Genomic DNA, 20,778 nt, shown 5'->3' on the forward strand with positions numbered 1-20,778 from the left:
TGTCCAGAGTTTTCATGGTCCAGGGTGGATTCTAGAATTTCACCCATCATATCCTAATTCCAGCAAGCAGGATGAAGGCAAGGAAAAAAGATGACAGAGGTTATACACTTGCTGTCTTTTTTTTGGAGACAGAGTCTCGCTCTGTCACCCAGGCTGGAATGCAGTGGCGCGATCTCAGCTAACTGCAACCTCCACCTCCCAGGTTCAAATGATTCTTCTGCCTCAGCCTCCCGAGTAGCTGGGACTACAGGCATGCCCCACCACGCCAGGCTAATTTTTGTATTTTGGTAGAGACAGGATTTCACCATATTGGCCAGGCTAGTCTTAAATATGGCTGTTGTTTATTATCTATGGGATCCTGGGAAAGGGAGGGAGGCCACTGTGCCGGGATAATTTTTGTATTTTCTGTGGAGATGAGGTGTCATTATGTTGCCCAGGCTGGGTCTCAAACTTCTGGCCTCAAACTATCCACCAACCTTGGCCTCCCAAAGTGTTGGAATTACAGATGTGAGCTACCACGCCAGGCTGCAATTTTTTTTAAATAGAGAAAAGCTGATAATAACCAAAATGCCTAACAAAAAAGGTTTGGTTAAAAAGATTTTTGGTGTATCTATACAATGGAATACCATATATTGGTCATGGTGTAGCATCAGAATATTTAATTGTGCTGGAAAACATTAATTATAAATTAATGAAAAGGCTCTAAGGCAATATGTATAGCATAAACCTAGTTTTATAAAACAAAAAAATTATGTTTGCATAGAAAAAGGTTATAAAGATAGTTCAGATGTTAATAGTGGTTAACTTTGAATGTTGTGCTTTGTATATTTTCTCATTTTCTTCAATGAACATATGCTACTTTAGAGAAAGTAAAAACTGGTGCAGACTGAGAAAGTCCCATCTGCCCGGTCATTTATCAGACTGGTGTAACAGACACTAAAGCCACCTAGAAAGTAAACAGGAAACAGTATTTCCCCTAAGTACCTGCCATGGCAGTAAAGTGTCGTGATGATCCCCTTCTTGGTGCTTTCGTATTCACTGAGAAACTTTGTTTTCAAAAATCTTCAGCTGCCACTTCCTGTTTGGAATTGTATCAGTAAGCATGACAGATTCTGCTTTTGCCTGGATGATCTAAGTCAGCTTGACACAAAGAAGCAGCTTCGATTTACGACCCAGAAGCAGAGCTGCAGTTCCGGGGTTTCTGGACTCAGTATGTCTATCTGACAGCTTTCAGGAAGTGAGACCCTGGATCCCCCCAACGTTGACCCCTTTACACAGCCCTGCCTTGAGCCTGTCAAAATGCTGCTTCATTTAAACTTCACCTTCACTCCACTGTTCCCTAGAATTCCATAGTAATGTTATGTTTTCCCTCGTTTGGAGACGCCCCACAGGTTCCACTACTACACTGTCTCTTGCTCTTCGTGGGGGTCAACTGACCTGAGTTTGCTGGACTAGAGTGATCCTGGTGGTCTCAGGTTGACTGGGCTAAAATGCTTCTGTAATCAGGAAAAAGTAAGGCTGCTCCAAATTTATACATATTTAACAAACATATACACGTACCATTTCCCCAGATAGTACATATCTAAAGACTCAGTAACTGTATTAAGGAAGAATAATAATGAACATTGATTGAACTCTCACCGCGGGGCAGGCTGTGTTTTAAGATTTTTAAGGGTATTATCTAATTTAAGGTGTATAACAACCCTTTGAGGAAAACTTACTGTTATTACTCTTTTTTATAAATGACAATGCTTTAGTTTTAGAAAGCTTAAATCATTTTCCCAGGATGACACAGTGTGTGTTAGAAACAGGATTTGAACACAGGCCATCCAGTGTGAGAGCTCACATTCTTCACTACTCTGATACACTTTCTCACTTACCCAGCAGTCCCTTTTCGTAGTGCCATGGATAGGAAAAAACTTCAGCTTAACTGACTAAAAGCATCATGGCTTTATTTATTCACACATTCTTTAACTGAAGTCCCTCTAACAAAAACATTCCTAGCCTGTGGCAACTCTGAAAACATTATTATAAAATTCTTAAGGCCAGGTGTGGTGGTTCACGCCTGAAATCCCAGCACTTTGGGAGGCCAAGGCGGGTAGATCACTTGAGGCCAGGAGTTCAAGACCAGCCTGGACAACATGGTGAAACCCCATCTCTACAAAAAATACAAAAATTAGCCAGGCATGGTCACGCACACCTGTAATCCCAGCATTCCAGAGGCTGAGACACGAGAATCGCTTGAACCTGGGAGGTGGAAGTTGCAGTGAGTCGAGATTGCACCACTGCACTCCAGTTTGGGCAACAGAGCGAGACTCTGTCTCTAAATATAAATAAAAATTCTTTGGTTTTTCATAGGCACTTGTAATATGTATGGTATTCTACTCCATAATCTTGCTAATTTTTATAAAACATTGTTTTAAACCATTTATCACATTGCATACCTGAGACTAAGGTTTGGCCAGCCTTTGACTCTCCCATGAAATTACAGCATGTGCATGTCCGGACAGGCTGGAGGGCAATGGTGCAATCTCAGCTCACCGCAACCTCTACCTCCCAGGTTCAAGTGATTCTCCTGCCTCAGCCTCCTGAGTAGCTGGGACTGCAGGTGCCGGCCACTATGCCCGGCTAATTTTTTTTTTTTTTTTTGTATTTTAGTAAAAACAGAGTTTCACCATGTTGGCCAGGCTGGTCTTGAACTCCTGACCTCAAGTGATCTACCCGCCTCAGCCTCCCAAAGTGCTGGGATTACAGGCATGAGCCACCCCGCCTGGCCTCGAATCTATGAATATTTAAGGTGATCACTTTGAATTGCTGTGTAGCATTTCAGTGAGTTTGAGATTGTTGGGAAGCGTTCAGAAACACAAACTTGCTCTTTTTATTTAGCCAGTTGTAAAATACCAAAGAGAGATGAGGTGGCCGCTCTGGGGAGCAGATGGCAGTTATCTTTGTGCGGCTTTTCCTTATCACTGGGACAAAGGATACTGTAGGTAGGATCTTGCCAGAGTTGGAAAACAGCTGAATTCTTGTTATGCCCCTCCTCCCTAATACTTGACTTTACATTATTTTGCAAAATATATACCAACAATCTGTGCACTTTGATCAAGGGAAAGTATACAAATATCCACCCTCCTGATTCTTGAACCGAACTCAGCACTTGTAAAGTCGTATCCTGCTCTGGAGAAAGAAAGCCAAGTGAGTGCCAGGTAACTCTGGAAGCCCGTGTCCTCAAGGATAGCCAGCATTTGGATATGTTTGGATGTATATATTGTATAGTTTTGTTGAGAAAAAAACAAGAATGAAAAAGTCAATCATTTCCTCTTGATATCCAGTAACAGTGAATTAAACAAATTCAATAATCATCTTCAGATACCCACTATGTGCAAAGTGCTGTGTGCAGAAGGTCTGGTGAGTACTAAGATGAACTGGTTACACTCCTTGGATTCCACCCCTTGCCCTCAAGTGTTTGCAGTCCCGCACAAGAGACCCATGTGACTATAAGTAGCTAAGTAGGAAGCAAGATTCTAAGACTGGAAGTGGAGTGTAAAGCACCACGGAAGTGGGTAGGAACAAATATTTTATTCTACAGCAGGGAAATCTTAAGAAAGCTTCAGAGAGGAATGGCCATGAATGGAGTGTTGAATAAGAGTTAATAGGATTTCAGCAGATAAGGGGAAGTGATGATATGCAGGAAGAAACAGGAGTACTGTTAAGAAGGAGGAGAAATATTAATGAGAAGGGAGTCGGGAAAGACCTGGAGTGTGTTCATGCTATCACATTTGGTCTGGTTTGGCGGAAACAGTATGCAGGAGGGATATAGAAGGCAGTAAAGCTGGAAAGATGATCTGGCATTGGCCATACTTAGAATAACCCTAGAGAAGATAAGTATTAACCTCTATTGAATTTTAGAGTAGCAGGAAAATGGTTAGGAGCATGAGCTTTAGAAGCTAGGCAGCCCTGGATTGTCATTCCGTCTCTAGGACTGAAAAGCAATAGGACCTTGTATAGATCTCATATGAGATCTCATAGATCTCATAGAATTCTAATTTCCTTCTCTGTAATGTGGATGTAACTATAGCACCTTATTATGAGGGTTAAGTGAGATAATGTAAATTAAAATATCGAAACAGGTACCCAGTACAATCTATGAATGCTAGCTGGTATTACATTATAATTTTGTGGTTTCCCTAAAACAAATCTTTAACTCTTTACTCGGATGGTGTGTATTTTCTTTGGTATCCTTGATGACTCATTTGTTCCAAAGCATGAATCACTAAGAATATCAAAAGAATAAATTGTTCAAAATATTATTTGTACCTGTTAAGTGTTAGAAATGTTGACTCTTGTTAATTTAGCTCATTAATATCTATTGAGTGCCTACCATATGTTTAGTGCCAAGCTATATACTACAGGAGAATATAAGACAGAGCTCCTGTGTTTAAGAGGCTCTTGATCTAGTTGGGGAGAAAAAAGTAGTGTATCTTTATTATACATAAAACTATGGTTTTGTAGTTTTCAGCCTACATTCTTAGGCTCAAAAGTGTGTCAACATTCTTTGAAGGTGTATTAGGCCTTGAAATGACTGGGCACACCATTTTCTTTGTTCACAGCATTCTTTGTGGAAGTGTGACTCTAAAACAGCAATATGAAAGAGTAAATAGATACTACTATAGAGCAGAAGTAATTCAGGATTTCAGAGAAGACAGATATTGGTGTGCATTATAGGGATGGGGAAGACTTGAGGGAAGAAGTAATATATGTAAGATCTAGGTAGGTGGACAAGTAGGAAGACTGCCTTCCAGCAGGAAACAAAGCGTAAGACTGTAGTTTTGAGAGGGCAATATAGAAACCAGCCAGGCTTAATTAGGTTCACATTCATAGAAAAAAAAACAAAGGAAGTTGTTGGATAATAGAGCTAGTGCCAGTTGTGAAGGGAATGCAGGCAGGAATGTGGGGTTATTCACTTGGGGAGGTGCAGGAGGTATTGAACAAGGGAGAGATGAGGAGAGTGGTCCCGTAGGAGGGTGTGTTGACAGGTGCCCAGGATGGTTTGGATGGGAGAGAGGACTGAAGTCAGGGAGACAGACCATTTAGCCATTGCAGTGACCCACTCAGGAAAGAAGGCAGCCTGAAATGGTGGTAGCCTAAGGTAGAGTAAGCAAGGAGCTTGTTTAAAGGCATTCAAAGGACCATCCACAGGGCTTTGAAACTGGTGTTTATTGGTAGTGTAGATACCTAAGATGATTTTGAGAAGGATGATGGTACTAGTAGAGAAATGGAGAGGTAAGGAAACCTTACTATGGAAGAAAGAAGGTTAGTTCAGCTTGAGTAGGCTTAGGTACATAGGTAGATAGATAAAACAGCTTAGAAAAAGTTAAAAATGACTTATAAGTCTACCATTTTAACACAACTGCCCTTCATTTCATCTCTATTTTGTCTCGTACTTCTGGCTCATATATACACAAAGATACATATCTGCCATCATAAATGTATGTGCCATTTTGCATTTTAAAAATTAATCTGTCATAAACATCTATTTTCCTGTAGTGTTTATTATTATAAGTATTACTGGCTGGATGCTTTCTGTTTAATCTGATATGTCCTGAAAGCAAGGACCATATTGGTGGTGTTCATTTCTGTCTGTGTAGAACATAAGAAAAGATTAAGAAGCATTTGTTTAATGAAAGCATTATTGGCCGTACTCGTTATTGACCATGAGTATTTTCATGTGTTTCTTTGTAGAACTTTCTACAACAAACATGTATATGATAGTTTGGGCTTTGGGTTTTTATTTTTGTTTTTTTCTTTTGTTAAACTGTTACCTTATGATAAATTCTTGAAATTGGAATTGCTGTGTGGAAGCACGTTAAGTCTTCCTCAGAAAGCTCTCTATCAGTTGGAGTGGCATTTGGCCACAAGACAACTTGACATGCAGCAACTTACATGAAGCAGGTGTTTATTTTTCCCATGTCGCCACATGTCCTGAGATTGGTAGTTGGGGGCTGTTTTGATGGTTCATTATGTCATTGGAACCCTGAACTCCTCCTGTCTTCTTATTGCATCATCCTTAGCTTGTAGTTTTTGTTTTTGTGTTTTTGAGACAGGGTCTTGCTCTGTTGCCCAGGCTGGAGTGCAGTAACACGATCATAGCTCACTGCAACCTCAACCACCCAGGCTCAAGTGATCCTCCTGCTTCAGGCTCCTGAGTAGCTGGTACTACAGGTGTGCACCACCGCGCCCAGCTAATTTTTTTTTTATTTTTAGTAGAGACAAGATCTCCCTTTGTTTCCCAGGCTGGTCTCAAACTCCTGGGCTCAAGCAATCCTCCCATCTCAGCCTCCCTAAGTATTAGGATTATAGGCATGAGTCACTACACCTGGCCTTTTTCTGTTTTGGGGTTTGTTTTGTTTTTTGAAGAAACAGGGTCTTGCTCTGTCATCCAGGCTGGAGTGCAGTGGCACAATCATAGCTCACTGTGGCTTTGAACTCTTGGGTCCAATGGATCCTTCTGCCTCATCCTCCAGAGTAGCTAGGACTACCGGCACGCATCACCACTCCCAGCCAACTTTTTAATTTTTTGTGGAGATGAGATCTCACTATACTGCTTAGGCTCTTGAACTCCTGGCCTCCAGCAGTCCTCCTGCCTCAGCCTCCTAAAACGTTGGGATTACAAGTGTGAGCCACTGTGCCCGGCCTAGCCTGTGGCTTTTACCCTCATGATTGTAAGGTACTGCTGTGCCTTTAGCCAATTGCATCCTTGTTTTACACAGAAAAATGAGGGAAAGATGAGGACTAAAGTTGGAAAGGGCTTTTCTGTGAGGCTGCTTTTAGCCCACTTTCCTGGAATCCCTGCCCAGTGACTTTTGCCTATCTCCAAGGCTAGAATGATATCACCTGGCCATCTCTGACTGCTGGGGAGAAAGCTAGCCGTTTTAGCTAGGTGTGTCACTTTCCCTGATAAAACTGTAGGTCACTTAGCAAGGAAGGAAGGGAGACTGGACGTTGGGCAGGCAGCCGGCAGCGTCTGCCACCATCTCTGGCTGGCATGCCAATACTGATCCTGACAGCCTGCTCTGAGGTCGTGAGAGTCAAGCACTGATGTTTTATTATCCTAATGAAAAAGATGCAAATTTGTGAGGAGTCCATGAGTAGCTATGACTAAGATAAATTTGTCTCTCCTCTGGGTTTTAGTTGAAAGCAAAAGAATGTATGTAATTGTGTGCTCTAAAAGCAAGCCATATATAACATTAAATCTTAGAACACTGCACGGCTTGTGTTCAAAGTAAGAATTAATGTTAAATAATTTTATTACCAGCAGATGAAATTAATTCATATAACTAAGGGCTAGGAAACACTCAGGATAAGCCAGTTTGATTAGGGCAATACTTAGTAATCATTAAAGGGCACTTAAGAATTTGGATTTGTAAAAGCATTGAGTTTATGCTTAAAATAGCTACAACTCCAGGGTTGTACTCAGCACTTAAAATGTAGAATTTTATTTATTTTTCCTGACTTGGAGGTCTTCTTAGACACACATATATACAGCTGGTGCTCTAATCTCATGCTTCTCAGCTCTCCGTGTGCCTTAGAATTGCCAGGGGAGCTTTAAAAATATTGATGCGAGTCCTGGCGCAGATATTTTGATTCTGTTGGGCTGGGGACCGTCTTCTAAATGAGAAGCAATGAGGCAGTGCACTCAGGTGGGGCAGTGGGGCTGCCTGGGAGAGGACAGCTTTGAGAACGATTGAAGACGGCACCATCCAGTAGAACTTTCTGCAGTGAAGAAAATGTTCTACTCGCACCGCCCAGCGTGGTCCACAAGTCACAGGTACTGTGGATCATTGGAAATGTGGCTAGTGTGATTGAGGAACTAAACGTTTGTTTGTTTAATTGGATAGCCACCTGTAGCTCGTGATCACCTTATTGGACAGCGCAAATGTAAGAAGTGGAATCGGCTAGCTCTGCTCACGTAGGAGTGTGGAGGAGAGGGAGGCTGAGCATAACCTCAGAGTTTCTACAGCAGTTATGCTTCTGGTATAGGGAACAGAGTGGGGGTGAGGAGGCTCGTGGTGTTTACATGAGGGCCTCAGAAGTGACTAGCACGTGGCGTGGGGCCCGGCCTATTGTAGATGCTCAGTCCCTGTCGATTATTTTAATGAGCCGTGGGCAGGGTTCAGCTCCCGTGTGATATTTGTTTAGTATAAAGACAGTCTAAAGTTATTTCTGAAAATAGTATTTTCTTCCTCTTAAATCTTTTTTCCTTTTCTCTTTTTAAAAATCAGGTATCAAATTGTAGTGGAAATAATCCAAGCGACTACAATCAGCAGTTTTCCCCAACTGAAGAGGCACAAAGGTAAGAGCGGGTTTGTTTTCTTCAGTTCGCATCTGAAAGGGCAGCCTGAGCCCCCGGCTTCTCCCTCCTGTCAGGTCTTTGGCAAATAGGAGCTTTTCTGGCTCACATTTAAATATTTCAATTTATTAGAACAATACTATTACAGTATTAGAGAAGTAAATATAATTTCATCCTAACAAAAACTTTTGTTTGTACTTCTATATTCCTGTATAAACTTTATTCAGCTGCAGTCATAATTTTTAGAAGGTTAGAATCATTCAGTATGTAATGTTTCTGTTCTGTTTTTAAATGAAACATGATTACATAATTCTTTTTCACATATTGAAATTTAATATTTCTATCTTGAAACATAATCTTGATGGTCATTTAAATGACTCCAATAAGTTGAGGTTTCATAATTTACTTAATCTTTTCCTTTATTTTCCTTTTTAAAGCATTTTTTAAAGGAATTATAAAATATTTTTCCTTTATTTAAGTGTCGGATTGCTAATAGCTTTTTCTGTCTTTCCACTCTTGTGTTGTAGTTTTGTTGGGGGGCGGGGAGGGTGGCATATGTACACACACACACACACACACACACATATACATATATATATATGTATTGCTCTATCTTTTTCTTCCTGTTTGTTTCTCTTCCAGTGAAGTAAGATTCTTTCCCAGGCAGGATACCGAAGAATGATTAAGGTGTGAGGATGGCTCTCAACTCCCTTGTAGTTTGCCTGATGCTAGAATATTCCCCCTTGCATATACAAAGGTAGAGAATGTGTAAAATCTAGAGTGCAGAGCAGGTCTTGCTTTGCAGCTGAGGGGCAGCCAACACGGCTTCCACCTGGAAGAACAGACATTCCACAAAAACCTCCAGGCCTGCTCCAGTCTCTGCCAAGGAGAGGAAGTAGAGTGCTGAAAGAACGGGGAAGAGTTGGGCCAAAGACATTAAAGCATGCTTTCAGGTTTCTCATCAGCACACAGAAGCAAAGGAAGCTCGGGCTGGGGACTTGGACCTGGACTCGCTCCCTGAGCCTGACAGAAGGTAGGAGCAAGTAGAAAGCAAATACAGGTATAGACTATGAAGAGGCACTGATTCCTCAGCTCAGCCTGTAAGGAAGCCTGTGCAAGTATGTCCATTCAGCAGTGTTTACTGAGCACCTACTGAGTGGTAATGATACGCTAGTAAACAAAGCCAAACCTCTGCATTCTGATTCCCCAAACTAGGCTGGGAGGAAGTTAGACAATCACCAGAAAATATGTGGTGATTTCAGATGGTCACAGGTTCCTTGGAGAAAAACAAAGTTGGGATGTGGGGAGCCCTGGTAGGGAGCGCTGGTTCTGCTGCAGGGGAGGCTAATTCTGCATTCAGTTAGTGAGTTGGGGAAGACCTCACTCAGATGGTGGGCTTTGAGCAGTGATCTGGAAGCCTTGGGGTATCTGGAGAAGGGCAGGTGCCAAATCCTGATGCAGAAACTTGCAGGGTTTATGGAAACTGATGGGGCTGAAGAAAGGGAGAGAAGCCAAACACGAGCTCAGAGAGGTGGCAGGGAACCCAGTCACAAGGGCCTGACTGGTACTGCGGGGACCTGGGATTTTACTCTGAATGAGGACGTCTTTAAATGGGCTTTTGAGCTGAGGAGACTTGATCTGATGAATTGCTACAAGAGCGTGGACTCTGTTCCTCTCCTTTTTATCATTGTTCTTGCAGAGAAGATGCTTCACTTCCAGACAGATGGGTAACTGTTTGAAAGAGAACACTGCAGAGGCATGCCCTCTTGCCACTGTAATCTTCTTTAGTGCCCCTCTTTGAGTTCACTCAGCAAAATACCTTTCTTATTTTGTTATTCCGTTAGTTCGCTAGGGCTGCCATTAAAAAGTGCAAGCTGGGTGGTTTTAACAACAGAAATTAATTTTCTCACAGTTTTGGAGGCTGGAATCCCAAGACCAAGGTGTCAGCAAGGTAGTTCCTTCTGAGAGCAGTGAGGAAGGACCTGCTCCAGGCCTCTCCCTGTCTGCAGATGGCCATCTTCTCCCTGTGTCTTCACATTGTCCTTCTTTTGTACCTGTCTTTCCTTCATGTCTACATTTTCTGTTCTTACAAGGATACCAGTCATATTGCATTGGGGCCCACCTAATGACTGCATTTTAACTTGATTGACTCGGCAAAGACTTTGTCTCCAAATAAGGTCACATCCTAAGGTACTTGAAGTTAGTACTTCAGCATCTGAATTTATTTTGGGAGTGCGGGAAGGACACGATTCAGCCCGTAACAGTTATGTTATAGACATTCTCAGTGATGCTTGATTCTTTTGTGTCTGTGTTTTCCGTTTAAGCTGTCCTTGCAACTCTTTTGGGTATCCCGGCTTCCTTCTGTGATTTAAGCACTGAGGAAAAGACAAACAAATGAAGCACTCTTGGGGCCTTGGAGCCATTTTGCCTGGGACAGAAAACATTGAATACTGGTTTCATTGCTTCTCTGAGGTCACTGGTTAGCAGTGATTGTCACCTCCGGCCTCTGTGTCTGCATAGTATAATGCTGCAGTGACTTTAATCTTCCTGCTTTTTGCACAGTTAAACTGCTTAGATAAACTCTTACTTGCTTTGTGCTTAACACAAAATTTTAGCATGAGAATGTGTGTACATGTTTATATATAAGGACAAAGTGACTGGCAAGAATTTAGTCTTAATATGGTATATTCTGGTTGAATTTTAATTGTAACTGAAGCGTTTGGTTTATTGTAAGTATTAGTTTCTCTCTGCCCAAAATGATCAAAAAGGTCAGAATGTAGTTTAAACAGAATGTATTCAAGTTCAGAAGTTGAAGGCTACAGACAGGGACACACTGCCAGGTTGCCTTGAGTGCTGCATAGAACAAAAGAGAGGCTCACGTTGTTAAACAGAAAACACAAATCAGGAAAGGGGGCAATTACAAATGTTGTCAGGAATTCTCATGGGTTTACAGAAATAACATTGGTTAGTGCTTGGCTGTACATAGTTAAACTGGAATGTGTATGACATTTTATGACTGCTTGGCGTTAGGCTAGAGCCTGAACAGAAGTGGCTTCAAGAAGTAATTATTTAGCTCATGGGGAAGTGCGACATGACCTCTGTTACATTCTAAATGCCTTTCTGGCCCTGGTCATTTAAAGGAGCTCACATTCCTTAGAAAAAACGTTTTTCTTTTGGGGAGAAGAGGGTTAATTGTGGCGAAATAAACGTAACAAAATTGACCATTTTTAAGTGTACAGTTCTGTGGCATTAATTACTTCCATACTGTTCTGTAGCCATCATTACCACCCATCTCCAGAACTTTTCATCTTCCCAAACTGAAACTTCATACCCGTTAAACAATAACTCCGCCTTCCCCACTCCCCTCAGCCCATGGCAACCACCATTCTACTCTCTGTCTCTCTGAATTTGACAAGTCTATGTATTGTATAAGTAGAATCATACAATATTTAAAAGGTTCTTCTGTCTCAATTCCTAGAGCTGCCATGGCAAAGTACCACAAACTGTCTGGCACAAACAACAAAAATGTATTCTCTCACCGTTTTGGAGGCAAGAGGTGTAAAACCAAGGCTGTGGCAGGGCCACGCTGCTTCTGAGCATGCTGTGGGAGTCTTCCATGTCTGTGTGTTAGCTTTCCATGGTGCTGGCAATCCTTGGTGTTCCCCGGCCTGGAGATGTATCACTGCAATCCCTGCCTCAGTCGTCACGTGATATTTTTCTCTGGTTTTGCGTCTCTGTTTTCTTAAAAGGGGCGCTAGTCATATTGGATCGGGGCCCACCCTGATTAAGCATGACTTTATCTTAACTTGATCACATCGGCAAAGACCCCATTTCCGAATAAAATCGCTTTAGTAGGTATGGGGGGGTGGTTAGGACTTCAACATACCTTTTTGGGAGCACAATTCAACCCACTGCATTTTAACTGGCAAGTCCAAGTATAGCATTTAGTTCCCTTTTTTGTGTGTGAAAATGCTGGAAATATTTCTTTTTAGCAAGCTTTCTGACCACATTAAGAATTTCTGCCTTTTCTCCTTTTGGGTTAATTCTGGTATCAGTATTTAGCTTTTTCTACATTGGTCTCTTTTATGACTATAATGGGGTTCAAAGTTAGGAAAACACGCTTTGGCAAAAAGTAGACTAGCTGGAACTGTATAGGTAATTCCAGCCACCGTGTGCCTTCGTGTCCAGAACAAGACAGGCTCCATGGAGTCAGTGCCCTGGCAAATGGTGCGGGTCTAGTAAGAAAGAAGGGAAGCACAGTGAAGAGGGGGAAAAAGTAAATTGGACTTCTTTAAAAATGAAGAACTTGGCTGAGTGTAGTGACTCTTCTGTAATCCCAGCACTTTGCGGGGACCAAGGAGGGAGGATTACTAGAGGACAGGAGTTTGTTTGTTTGTTTCAGACAGAGTTTCGCTCTTGTCACCCAGGCTGGAGTACAATGACGCAGTCTCGGCTGACTGCAATCTCCACCTCCCAGGTTCAAGCGATTCTCCTGCCTCAGCCTCCCAAGTAGCTGGGATTACAGGCACCCACCACCATACCCAGCTAATTTTTTTGTATTTGTAGTAGAGGTGGGGTTTCACCATGTTGGCCAGGCTGGTCTTGAACTCCTGACCTCAGGTGATCTGCCTACCTCAACCTCCCAAAGTGCTGGGATTACAGGCGTGAGCCACCGTGCCCGGACATGGACAGGAGTTTTGAGGCCAGCCTGGGCAACACAGCAAGACCTTGTCTCTACAAAAAAAAATTTAAAAAATTTTCCAGGCATGGTGGTGCACACCTGTAGGCCCACTTGCTTGGGAGGTTGAGCTGGGAGGATTGCTTGAGCCCAGGAGGTCAAGGCTACAATGAGCTGTGATCATCCCACTGTACTCCAGCCTGGGTGACACAGCCAGACCCCATCTCAAAAATAAAAAATAAATGAAAAACTTATGTTCGTCAAGGGGCATTATCAAGAAAATGAAAAGACAACTCACAGAATGGAGGAAAAATATTTGCAAATCATGTATCTGATAAAGAGGTTGTATCTATAATATGTAAAGAACTCTTCAGTAATCAAAAGAGCGATAACCCAGTTGAAACTAACACAAGACACCACTTCATACCTTCTAGGGTAGCTAAAATGAAAGAGATAAGAACTGTTGGTGAGGATATGGAGAAATTGGAAACCTTTCACATTGCTGTTGGAAATGGAAAATAGAAGACAATTTGGCAGTTCCTCAAAATTTTAAACAGAGTTACCATGTGACCTAGCATTTCTACTCCTAGGTGTATACCCAAGAGAAATGAATTTGTATCTCCACAAAAAACTGGAATGTTTATAGTAGCATAATTTATAATAGACAGTGGAAACTGTCTATTGGAAAATAGACAGTTTGGAAAAATTGGAAACAACCAAGTCACCATCAACAATGGATAAACAAAATGTGGTATATCTAGACAATGGAGTATTATTCAACAATAAAAAGGAATAAACTTTGAAAACCTTATGCCAAGTGAAAGAAACCAGAAGCAATAGGGCACATATTGCATGATTTCATTTATATGAAATGTCCAGAATAGGCAAATCTATAGACAGAAAGCAGGTCACTTTCCAGTGTATGTTGCTAAGATGTTTTGATGTAATATTTACATTATATTTTTATTTATTTATTTTTTGAGACAGAGTCTCACTCTGTAGCCCAGGCTGGAGTGCAGTGGTGCAATCTCGGCTCACTGCAAGCTCCACTTCCCGGGTTCACACTATTCTCCTGCCTCAGCCTCCCCAGTAGCTGGGACTACAGGTGCCCACCACTACGCCTGGCTAATTTTTTTTTATTTTTAGTAGAGACAGGGTTTCGTTGTGTTAGCCAGGATGGTCTCAATCTTCTGACCTCGTGATCCACCTGCCTTGGACTCCCAAAGTGCTGGGATTACAGACATGAGCCACCGCACCTGGCCCATATTCATAATTTTATAGTAATGAAAACATTTCAAAATAGTGCTATGAGGGATTGCAGCACTAACAGAGTTAGAAAAACAATGTAAAACACAATTGTTTATAAACAGAAAATGAAAAAATAGACAAATGATGAAGACTTTAAAAAATATCTTTGGAGTATTCCAACTAGGAGGCTGATGCACCAAGTAGGAATAAGCTATTGAAATCTAGGACCTGGATAATGCTAGTGAAAAGGAAGGGATTGATAAGGAAGATCACGAAGGACAACAGCATGCTTAGCGACTCGCGGAAGATGGAACAAAGGATCCAAGACAAAGATAGTGCCAGTGCGATCTGCTGACTTTACAGAGGAGGGAACAGCCGTCAGTCTAAATCACTTTGATCAAAAGGAGTAAGCATCAAGCACGCATAAATGCAGCTCAAAACACTTTGCTCAGCGAGGTCATCCCTTCTAGTCAATGTGTCCCATTCCTGCAGGTTGATGAGATCAAGTTTGGGGTGTAAAAGAAAAAGCCCTAGCACAGGAATTTGGGGGCCTTGGTTCAAGTTCACTTGTGCTGCTAGCTTCCTGATGGAATCTGCACAAGTCATTTTAGTTCTCCAGGACTCAATGTTTTTCCTCTTTAGATTGAGTGCTCTAGATAATCATAAAGGGTTCTCAGTGAAGATATTGAAAGAGTCAGGTGTTACGTAGGGGTTTGGTCTTGGACATCCTGGATTTGGGGCAAGAGGGGCATAGGAAAGTCCTCATTTGGCATTTCTAAGCTGGGATCCATGCTGTGGAGAGAGAACAAATATTTGGAAGTTACCATTATAGAGACAGTAGTTAATAGTCTTCTGTTTTCTGCGCTTTCCAAGTCAAGTATCAGTAAAGCTGATGCTGCTGCATTATTAGAGCAGAACAATCACTTCACAATCTGAAGTGACTTCCGCTAACTCATTACACCATCTGTTGTCTCTCCATTAAAATTCATATGTAGGTGCTTTCAATTTTAAATAATTAAGTTATAATTTAAGTGCAGATACTTTTTTTTTTAAGAAAAAATAAGAACAAATTTAGCATTCCTCCTTGTCCTTTTTCTTTTAACTCAGTATGTAGTAACTTATTGGATGTTACAGGAAGTCATTCTTGTATTTCTGTGATCTTTGGAGTTTTGATGTATGGCTGGCAAATAAAAGTCTAATTTATAGAATGCTTCTAGACAGCTGCATTAAAAATAGCTATGTCATTGTTTCTCAGATTGACCTTCCCTTTAATTTATTTCAATAAGAATGTGTTTCCCCCCTCCCATGAAAGTCATTAAAGAAAGGTAAATTTTTAGCATTAAAAAATCTCCCCAAAATATAATTGTTGAGTTGTTTTTGGAGATCTTTGCATCTTGGAGGAGGTAGTGTGATCTAGTGAAAATCAGACAGAGAACCAGAGAAAAGTAAGTCGTAAGTAATTTTGTTTCCAATGTCCTTTCTCCTTATTGCTGCATTCTTTTTTATAAGTGGGAAACTGAGGAAGTTTAAAAGAAGAATGAACAGATGGACGATCCTAGGAATGTTTAGTATTCTACCTAGAGATGGGAACTCTCTTTGTGAATGTAGTGTATATTAATACACACACAATATAAATATGGTTTTGTTCCATATAAAGATGTTTCTGGTGAGTCTTTTTATTTGAGACAGGGTCTGGCTTTGTCACCCACACTGAAGTGCAGTGGTGCAATCACAGCGCACTGCAGCCTTGACCTCCGGATTCAAGCGATCCTCCCACCTCAGCTTCCCGAGTAGCTGGGATGACAGGTGCACACCACCGCGTCCAGCTAGTTTTTGTATTTTTGTGGAGATGGTGTTTCACCACATTACTCAGGCTGGTCTCAAACTCGTGGGCTCAATCGATCTGCCCACCTCAGCCTCTCAAAGTGCTGTAATTAATCTGAGCCACCACACCTGGCCTGACAAGTCTTTTTGAATTATAATTGATATTGTGATGTAAGAGATGATATGCAATTGTGAAAATACTTTGAGGATTTAAAGAAAAAATGCCATATAACAGATTGGGAGACATTACCTGATTGTGTACCCTCTGAAACCTTAAGAGATTAACCACTGTCTCACTCCATTCCTGCTGCTATAACAAAATACCACAAACTGGGTGTTTGTTATAAAGAAGAGAAATTTATTTCTTACTTATCTGGAGTTTGGGAATCCAGGATCAAGGCCGTGGCATTCAGTGGCTGGTGAGGGCTGCGTTCCACTTCCAAAATGGCACCTTCTTATTGCATTTCCTGGAGGGGACAAATGCTTGCTGTGTCCTCGCGTGATGGAGGGACATAAGGGCCTAGCTAGTTCTCTCAGCCCTTTTATAAGGCACCAATTTCATTTCATCCTGGCCTTGTCGTCTCCTATAGGCCCCACCTGATAATTCTGTGGGGAGTGAGTTTCAACATGAATTTTGGAGGGGACGCAAACATTCAAACCACAGCACCAGCTAACTCTGTAATGCTTTTTTTCAGGATGACATAAGACAAACTGTAGAGCTCTTTACTTTGTATATTTAGGACAGTTCAAAATAAGGCTTTTGAGGCTTCAGCACACTCCAGAAAATCCACCCGAAACTGCACGTTTTAGGTTCACAGTAGATTGGTTTGACTTAGAGAGAGAAACATTACTCTCCTTAACAAGGTGGAAATTTTTATTTGATTTTTTTCTTGATGGCCTTTTTCTTTTGGAATTTCGGTCTTTTAAAGAAATGAAGTATGATTTAAAAAATCTTTGGTGCCTCAGCTAGTTTAATTTTAGTACAATTAATTCTGGGGAAAATAAATGAAATCATAGAACTAAAAAAAAAATTTTTTTTGAGACCAGCAAAGTCAGGTCTTTGTCCTATGGGCAACAAAATTACTTTAGGTGTAATTAGAGGGAAAGCTTTTTACAGAAAACTTAACAAGTACTAAACAGTTTGAAACAATTAGTCTCTGCAGTTTTAGTTTGCTCATAAAATTTTCGTTTCCCTGCCCTTATTTTATCATTCAAACCTGGCCACGTGTTTTGACTGAGGCCTAAAAGTTACCCACTGATTACATCAGCTGCCTGTTGGTCATAAAATTTGGGGAGCTTAGTGAGTCTAACCGGCTAATTTCAATGAACTTTTTTCAGTGTTCATCTTCTTTGACCTTTCTGCAGCATCTGATATTGTCGACTACTCAGTCTTCTTGAAATTCCACTTGCCTGGGCTAACGCTCCCTGTCTTATTCTAGTTCTTTGTTGGTTTGTTTTTCTGCTTATTTTCTTTACTCCATTCAGCTTTTAAATGTTGGAGTTCTTGGCCGGGCGCGGTGGCTCAAGCCTGTAATCCCAGCACTTTGGGAGGCCGAGACGGGCGGATCACGAGGTTGGGAGATCGAGACCATCCTGGCTAACACGGTGAAACCCCGTCTCTATTAAGAAATACAAAAAAAAACTAGCCGGGCGAGGTGGCGGGCGCCTGTAGTCCCAGCTACTCGGGAGGCTGAGGCCGGAGAATGGCGTAAACCCGGGAGGCAGAGCTTGCAGTGAGCTGAGATCCGGCCACTGCACTCCAGCCTGGGTGACAGAGCGAGACTCCGTCTCAAAAAAAAAAAAAAAAATGTTGGAGTTCTTCAGGGTTTTTTTCCTAACTCTTTTATACCTAATTATTTTATATCTGTGCTGCCTAATATAATTGCCATGGGCTACGTGTTACTATTTAAATTTAAATTAATTAAAAGTAAGTATAAATTCGGCTCCCCAGTTACATCAACCACCTTTTAAGTACTCAGTAACCACGTGTGGCTACTATATTGGATAGTGAGTTATGAATATTTCCATCATTGCGGAGGTTATGTTGGGTAGCACTGCCCTGCTCTGATCCTTTCCCTTATCTGTATGCTGAAGACTCCAAATTTCTGTCTATGGAGATCCTGTACCTTTCTACTTAACCTCTGCCATCTCAACAGTTTTGTTTGGATATCTCAAAAGTGGCTCCAAATGAAAATGTTCACATAAAGCCTCACAGAGCTGGGCACCTTCTGCAGTTTCTTGCCTCAGTGAATGGCATCATCATCTGTCTTAGTCAGTTCAGGCTGCTGTCACATAATGCCACCGACTGGGTGGCTTAAACAACGTGTATTTCTTACAGGCTAGAGGCTGGGAGGTCCAAGATCAAGGTACTGGCAGATCTGGTGTCTGATGAGGGCCCTCTTGCTGGTTTACAGATGGCCTCCTTGCTATATCCTCATATGGTAGGGTGGAGCGGGGAGAAGGAGAATTCTAGTCTCTTTCTCTTTGCATAAGGCCTCTAATACCATCACAGGGCTTCTACCTTCATCATCTCATCTAAATGTTTCAAAGTCCCTACCTCCTAATACTGTCTTATTGGAAGTTAACATTTCAGCAGATGAATTTTAGAGGAACACATTCAGTCCATAACACCATCTATTCATACAAGTCACAAAGCTGAGTCCACCTTGTTGATTCCTTCTCCCTTGTATACTTTATCCGGTCCATTATTATGCAGATGGACCACCTACATATAGCTCAACTCTGTTCCCTTTCTGTGCATCACCATCCTCTACCACCAGTCACCCTCTTGAACTATTATGGTAACTTCTTTTTTTTTTTTTTTTTTTTAGACTGAGTCTTACTCTGTCACCCAAGCTAGAGTGCAATGGTGCAATCTCAGCTCACTGCAACCTCCGCCTCCCGGGTTCAAGCAATTCTCCTGCCTCAGCCTCTTTAACTAGCTGAGATTATAGGCAGGTACTACCACACCTGGCTAATTTTTCTGTTTTTAGTAGAGACGAGGGTTCGCCATGTTGGCCAGGCTGGTCTCAAACTCCTATCCTCAGGTGACTCACCTGCCTCGGCCTCCCAAAGTTTTCGGATTACAAGTGTGAGTCACCACACCTGGCCTATAGTAACTTCTTAATTGGCCTCCTAGCATAATTTCTGTCTATGAAAAAGTAATATATTTTTCATACTGAAGTCATAGTGATTTTTTTTTAAAAAAATACATAGTTTATCATGTCACCTTTGTGTTTAAAACTCATCATTGTCTTTCCATTTTCCTTATAATGAAGACTCCTTGACGTGATCTACAAGGTCTTGCTTCCTCTGGTCCCTGGCTCTATTTTCAGCTTTATCTCCTGCCCTTCCACCCTGTCTCTCTGCATTCCAGCCACATTAACTTTTCTATTTCCTGAACTCACCCTGATTCCTCGTACCTTGTATTTTTTGCACATTCTATTTTTTCTTCTTGAAGTGCTACCCTACTCTCGATATCATTCTGTCTAATAACTCCTCCTTATTCATTACAGTTTATATCTAATGTCTCTTTCTTCATTGTTCACGGCCCCACCTCCCTGGATCCTGGATAAACAAGAGCTCTTGAGTTCTGTTAGGACCCCTCATGGCACTAAAGAATGTACTCTGGAGGGTATCTTACTCACCAGAAGTGGGTTTTCAGTTACTCAACCTTTTTTGAGTGCCATTGTGTATTATGTACAGCAATGCACTAAGATCATGGTCAACACACATACAAAACGACAATGCAGCTTGATAAATGCAATGAGAATTGCGTGTTCAGGATTTAGCAGTGGCACAGATGTGTGGAGTGGTCTGCCCTACCTGGAGCAGAGGTCAAGAAGGGCTTCTTTTTCAGAGGAACACTGAGCTGAGTCATAAAGGCGAGAGGCTCTCATTCCCTCTGGGCTTCTCAGGGGATATGGGTGGATGGTTGCACATGTACATAGAAAAAGAGAGGCGTGAAGCAGCCTTGTGCATGTAGATATGTCAGGTGAGATCATGTGCTCGTGCTTGGTATGCAGTGGAGAGACGAGATTAATAGACAAGGCCTAAAGGACCTCAGAGTTATCCTTGAAAGTCTGGGCGTAATCCTGTAGAGCAGTGGTTCTCAAGCTGTGGTGGCATCAGCCTCACTGGAGAGCTTGTTAAAGCACAGATTGCTAACCCCCAACCCCTACCAAAAGCTTCTGATTCTGTCGATCTCGAGTGCGCCCCAGAGTTTGCATTACCGACTGGTTCCCTGATGATGCTTGTGCTGCCTGTGCGGGAATCACACTGAGAACCACTGCTGCAGATGATACCGAGCCGCTGATAGATTCATATTTGCCTTTTAGTACCCAACTACCTAGCTTTTTATTTAGAACTAGACAGAACAGCTAGAGTAGTTGAGAAATGGTCTTTTAAAGTAAGCTGGCCAAGTGTAGGAATTCTAGTAGTTATGGGACATAAACCAAGTTTCCCCCGCAGTTTGATGTGAATGAGCCCAGCACGTCTCCCTTTAAAGCTTTCTTCTCTGCTGTTCTGAATCCTGAAATGTTATCAAGCGTATATAAGGTGATTCAAGAGTCATGTTCATTCAGCTTACTACAGCGAAGAACATGAGGTTGATTTGAGTGCACTGGACACTGCTGTGTGTAAATAGTACACACTGGGGAGTGAAACACTCAGGGCACAG

At 41.8% G+C, this 20,778-nt stretch overlaps 1 protein-coding gene across 1 annotated transcript in view; it reads left to right on the forward strand.

Moving 5' to 3' along the window:
- SNX25 (sorting nexin 25) overlaps window positions 1-20,778 on the forward strand; it is a 145,096-nt gene that overhangs the window by 62,612 nt on the left and 61,706 nt on the right. The window contains exon 6 of the mRNA XM_025385144.1: window positions 8,283-8,353. Coding sequence (XP_025240929.1) covers window positions 8,283-8,353 — 71 coding nt within the window. The remainder of the gene's footprint in view (window positions 1-8,282; window positions 8,354-20,778) is intronic.

The sequence above is a fragment of the Theropithecus gelada genome, chromosome 5 (assembly GCF_003255815.1).
Source record: "Theropithecus gelada isolate Dixy chromosome 5, Tgel_1.0, whole genome shotgun sequence".
Taxonomy (NCBI): Eukaryota; Metazoa; Chordata; class Mammalia; order Primates; family Cercopithecidae; genus Theropithecus; species Theropithecus gelada.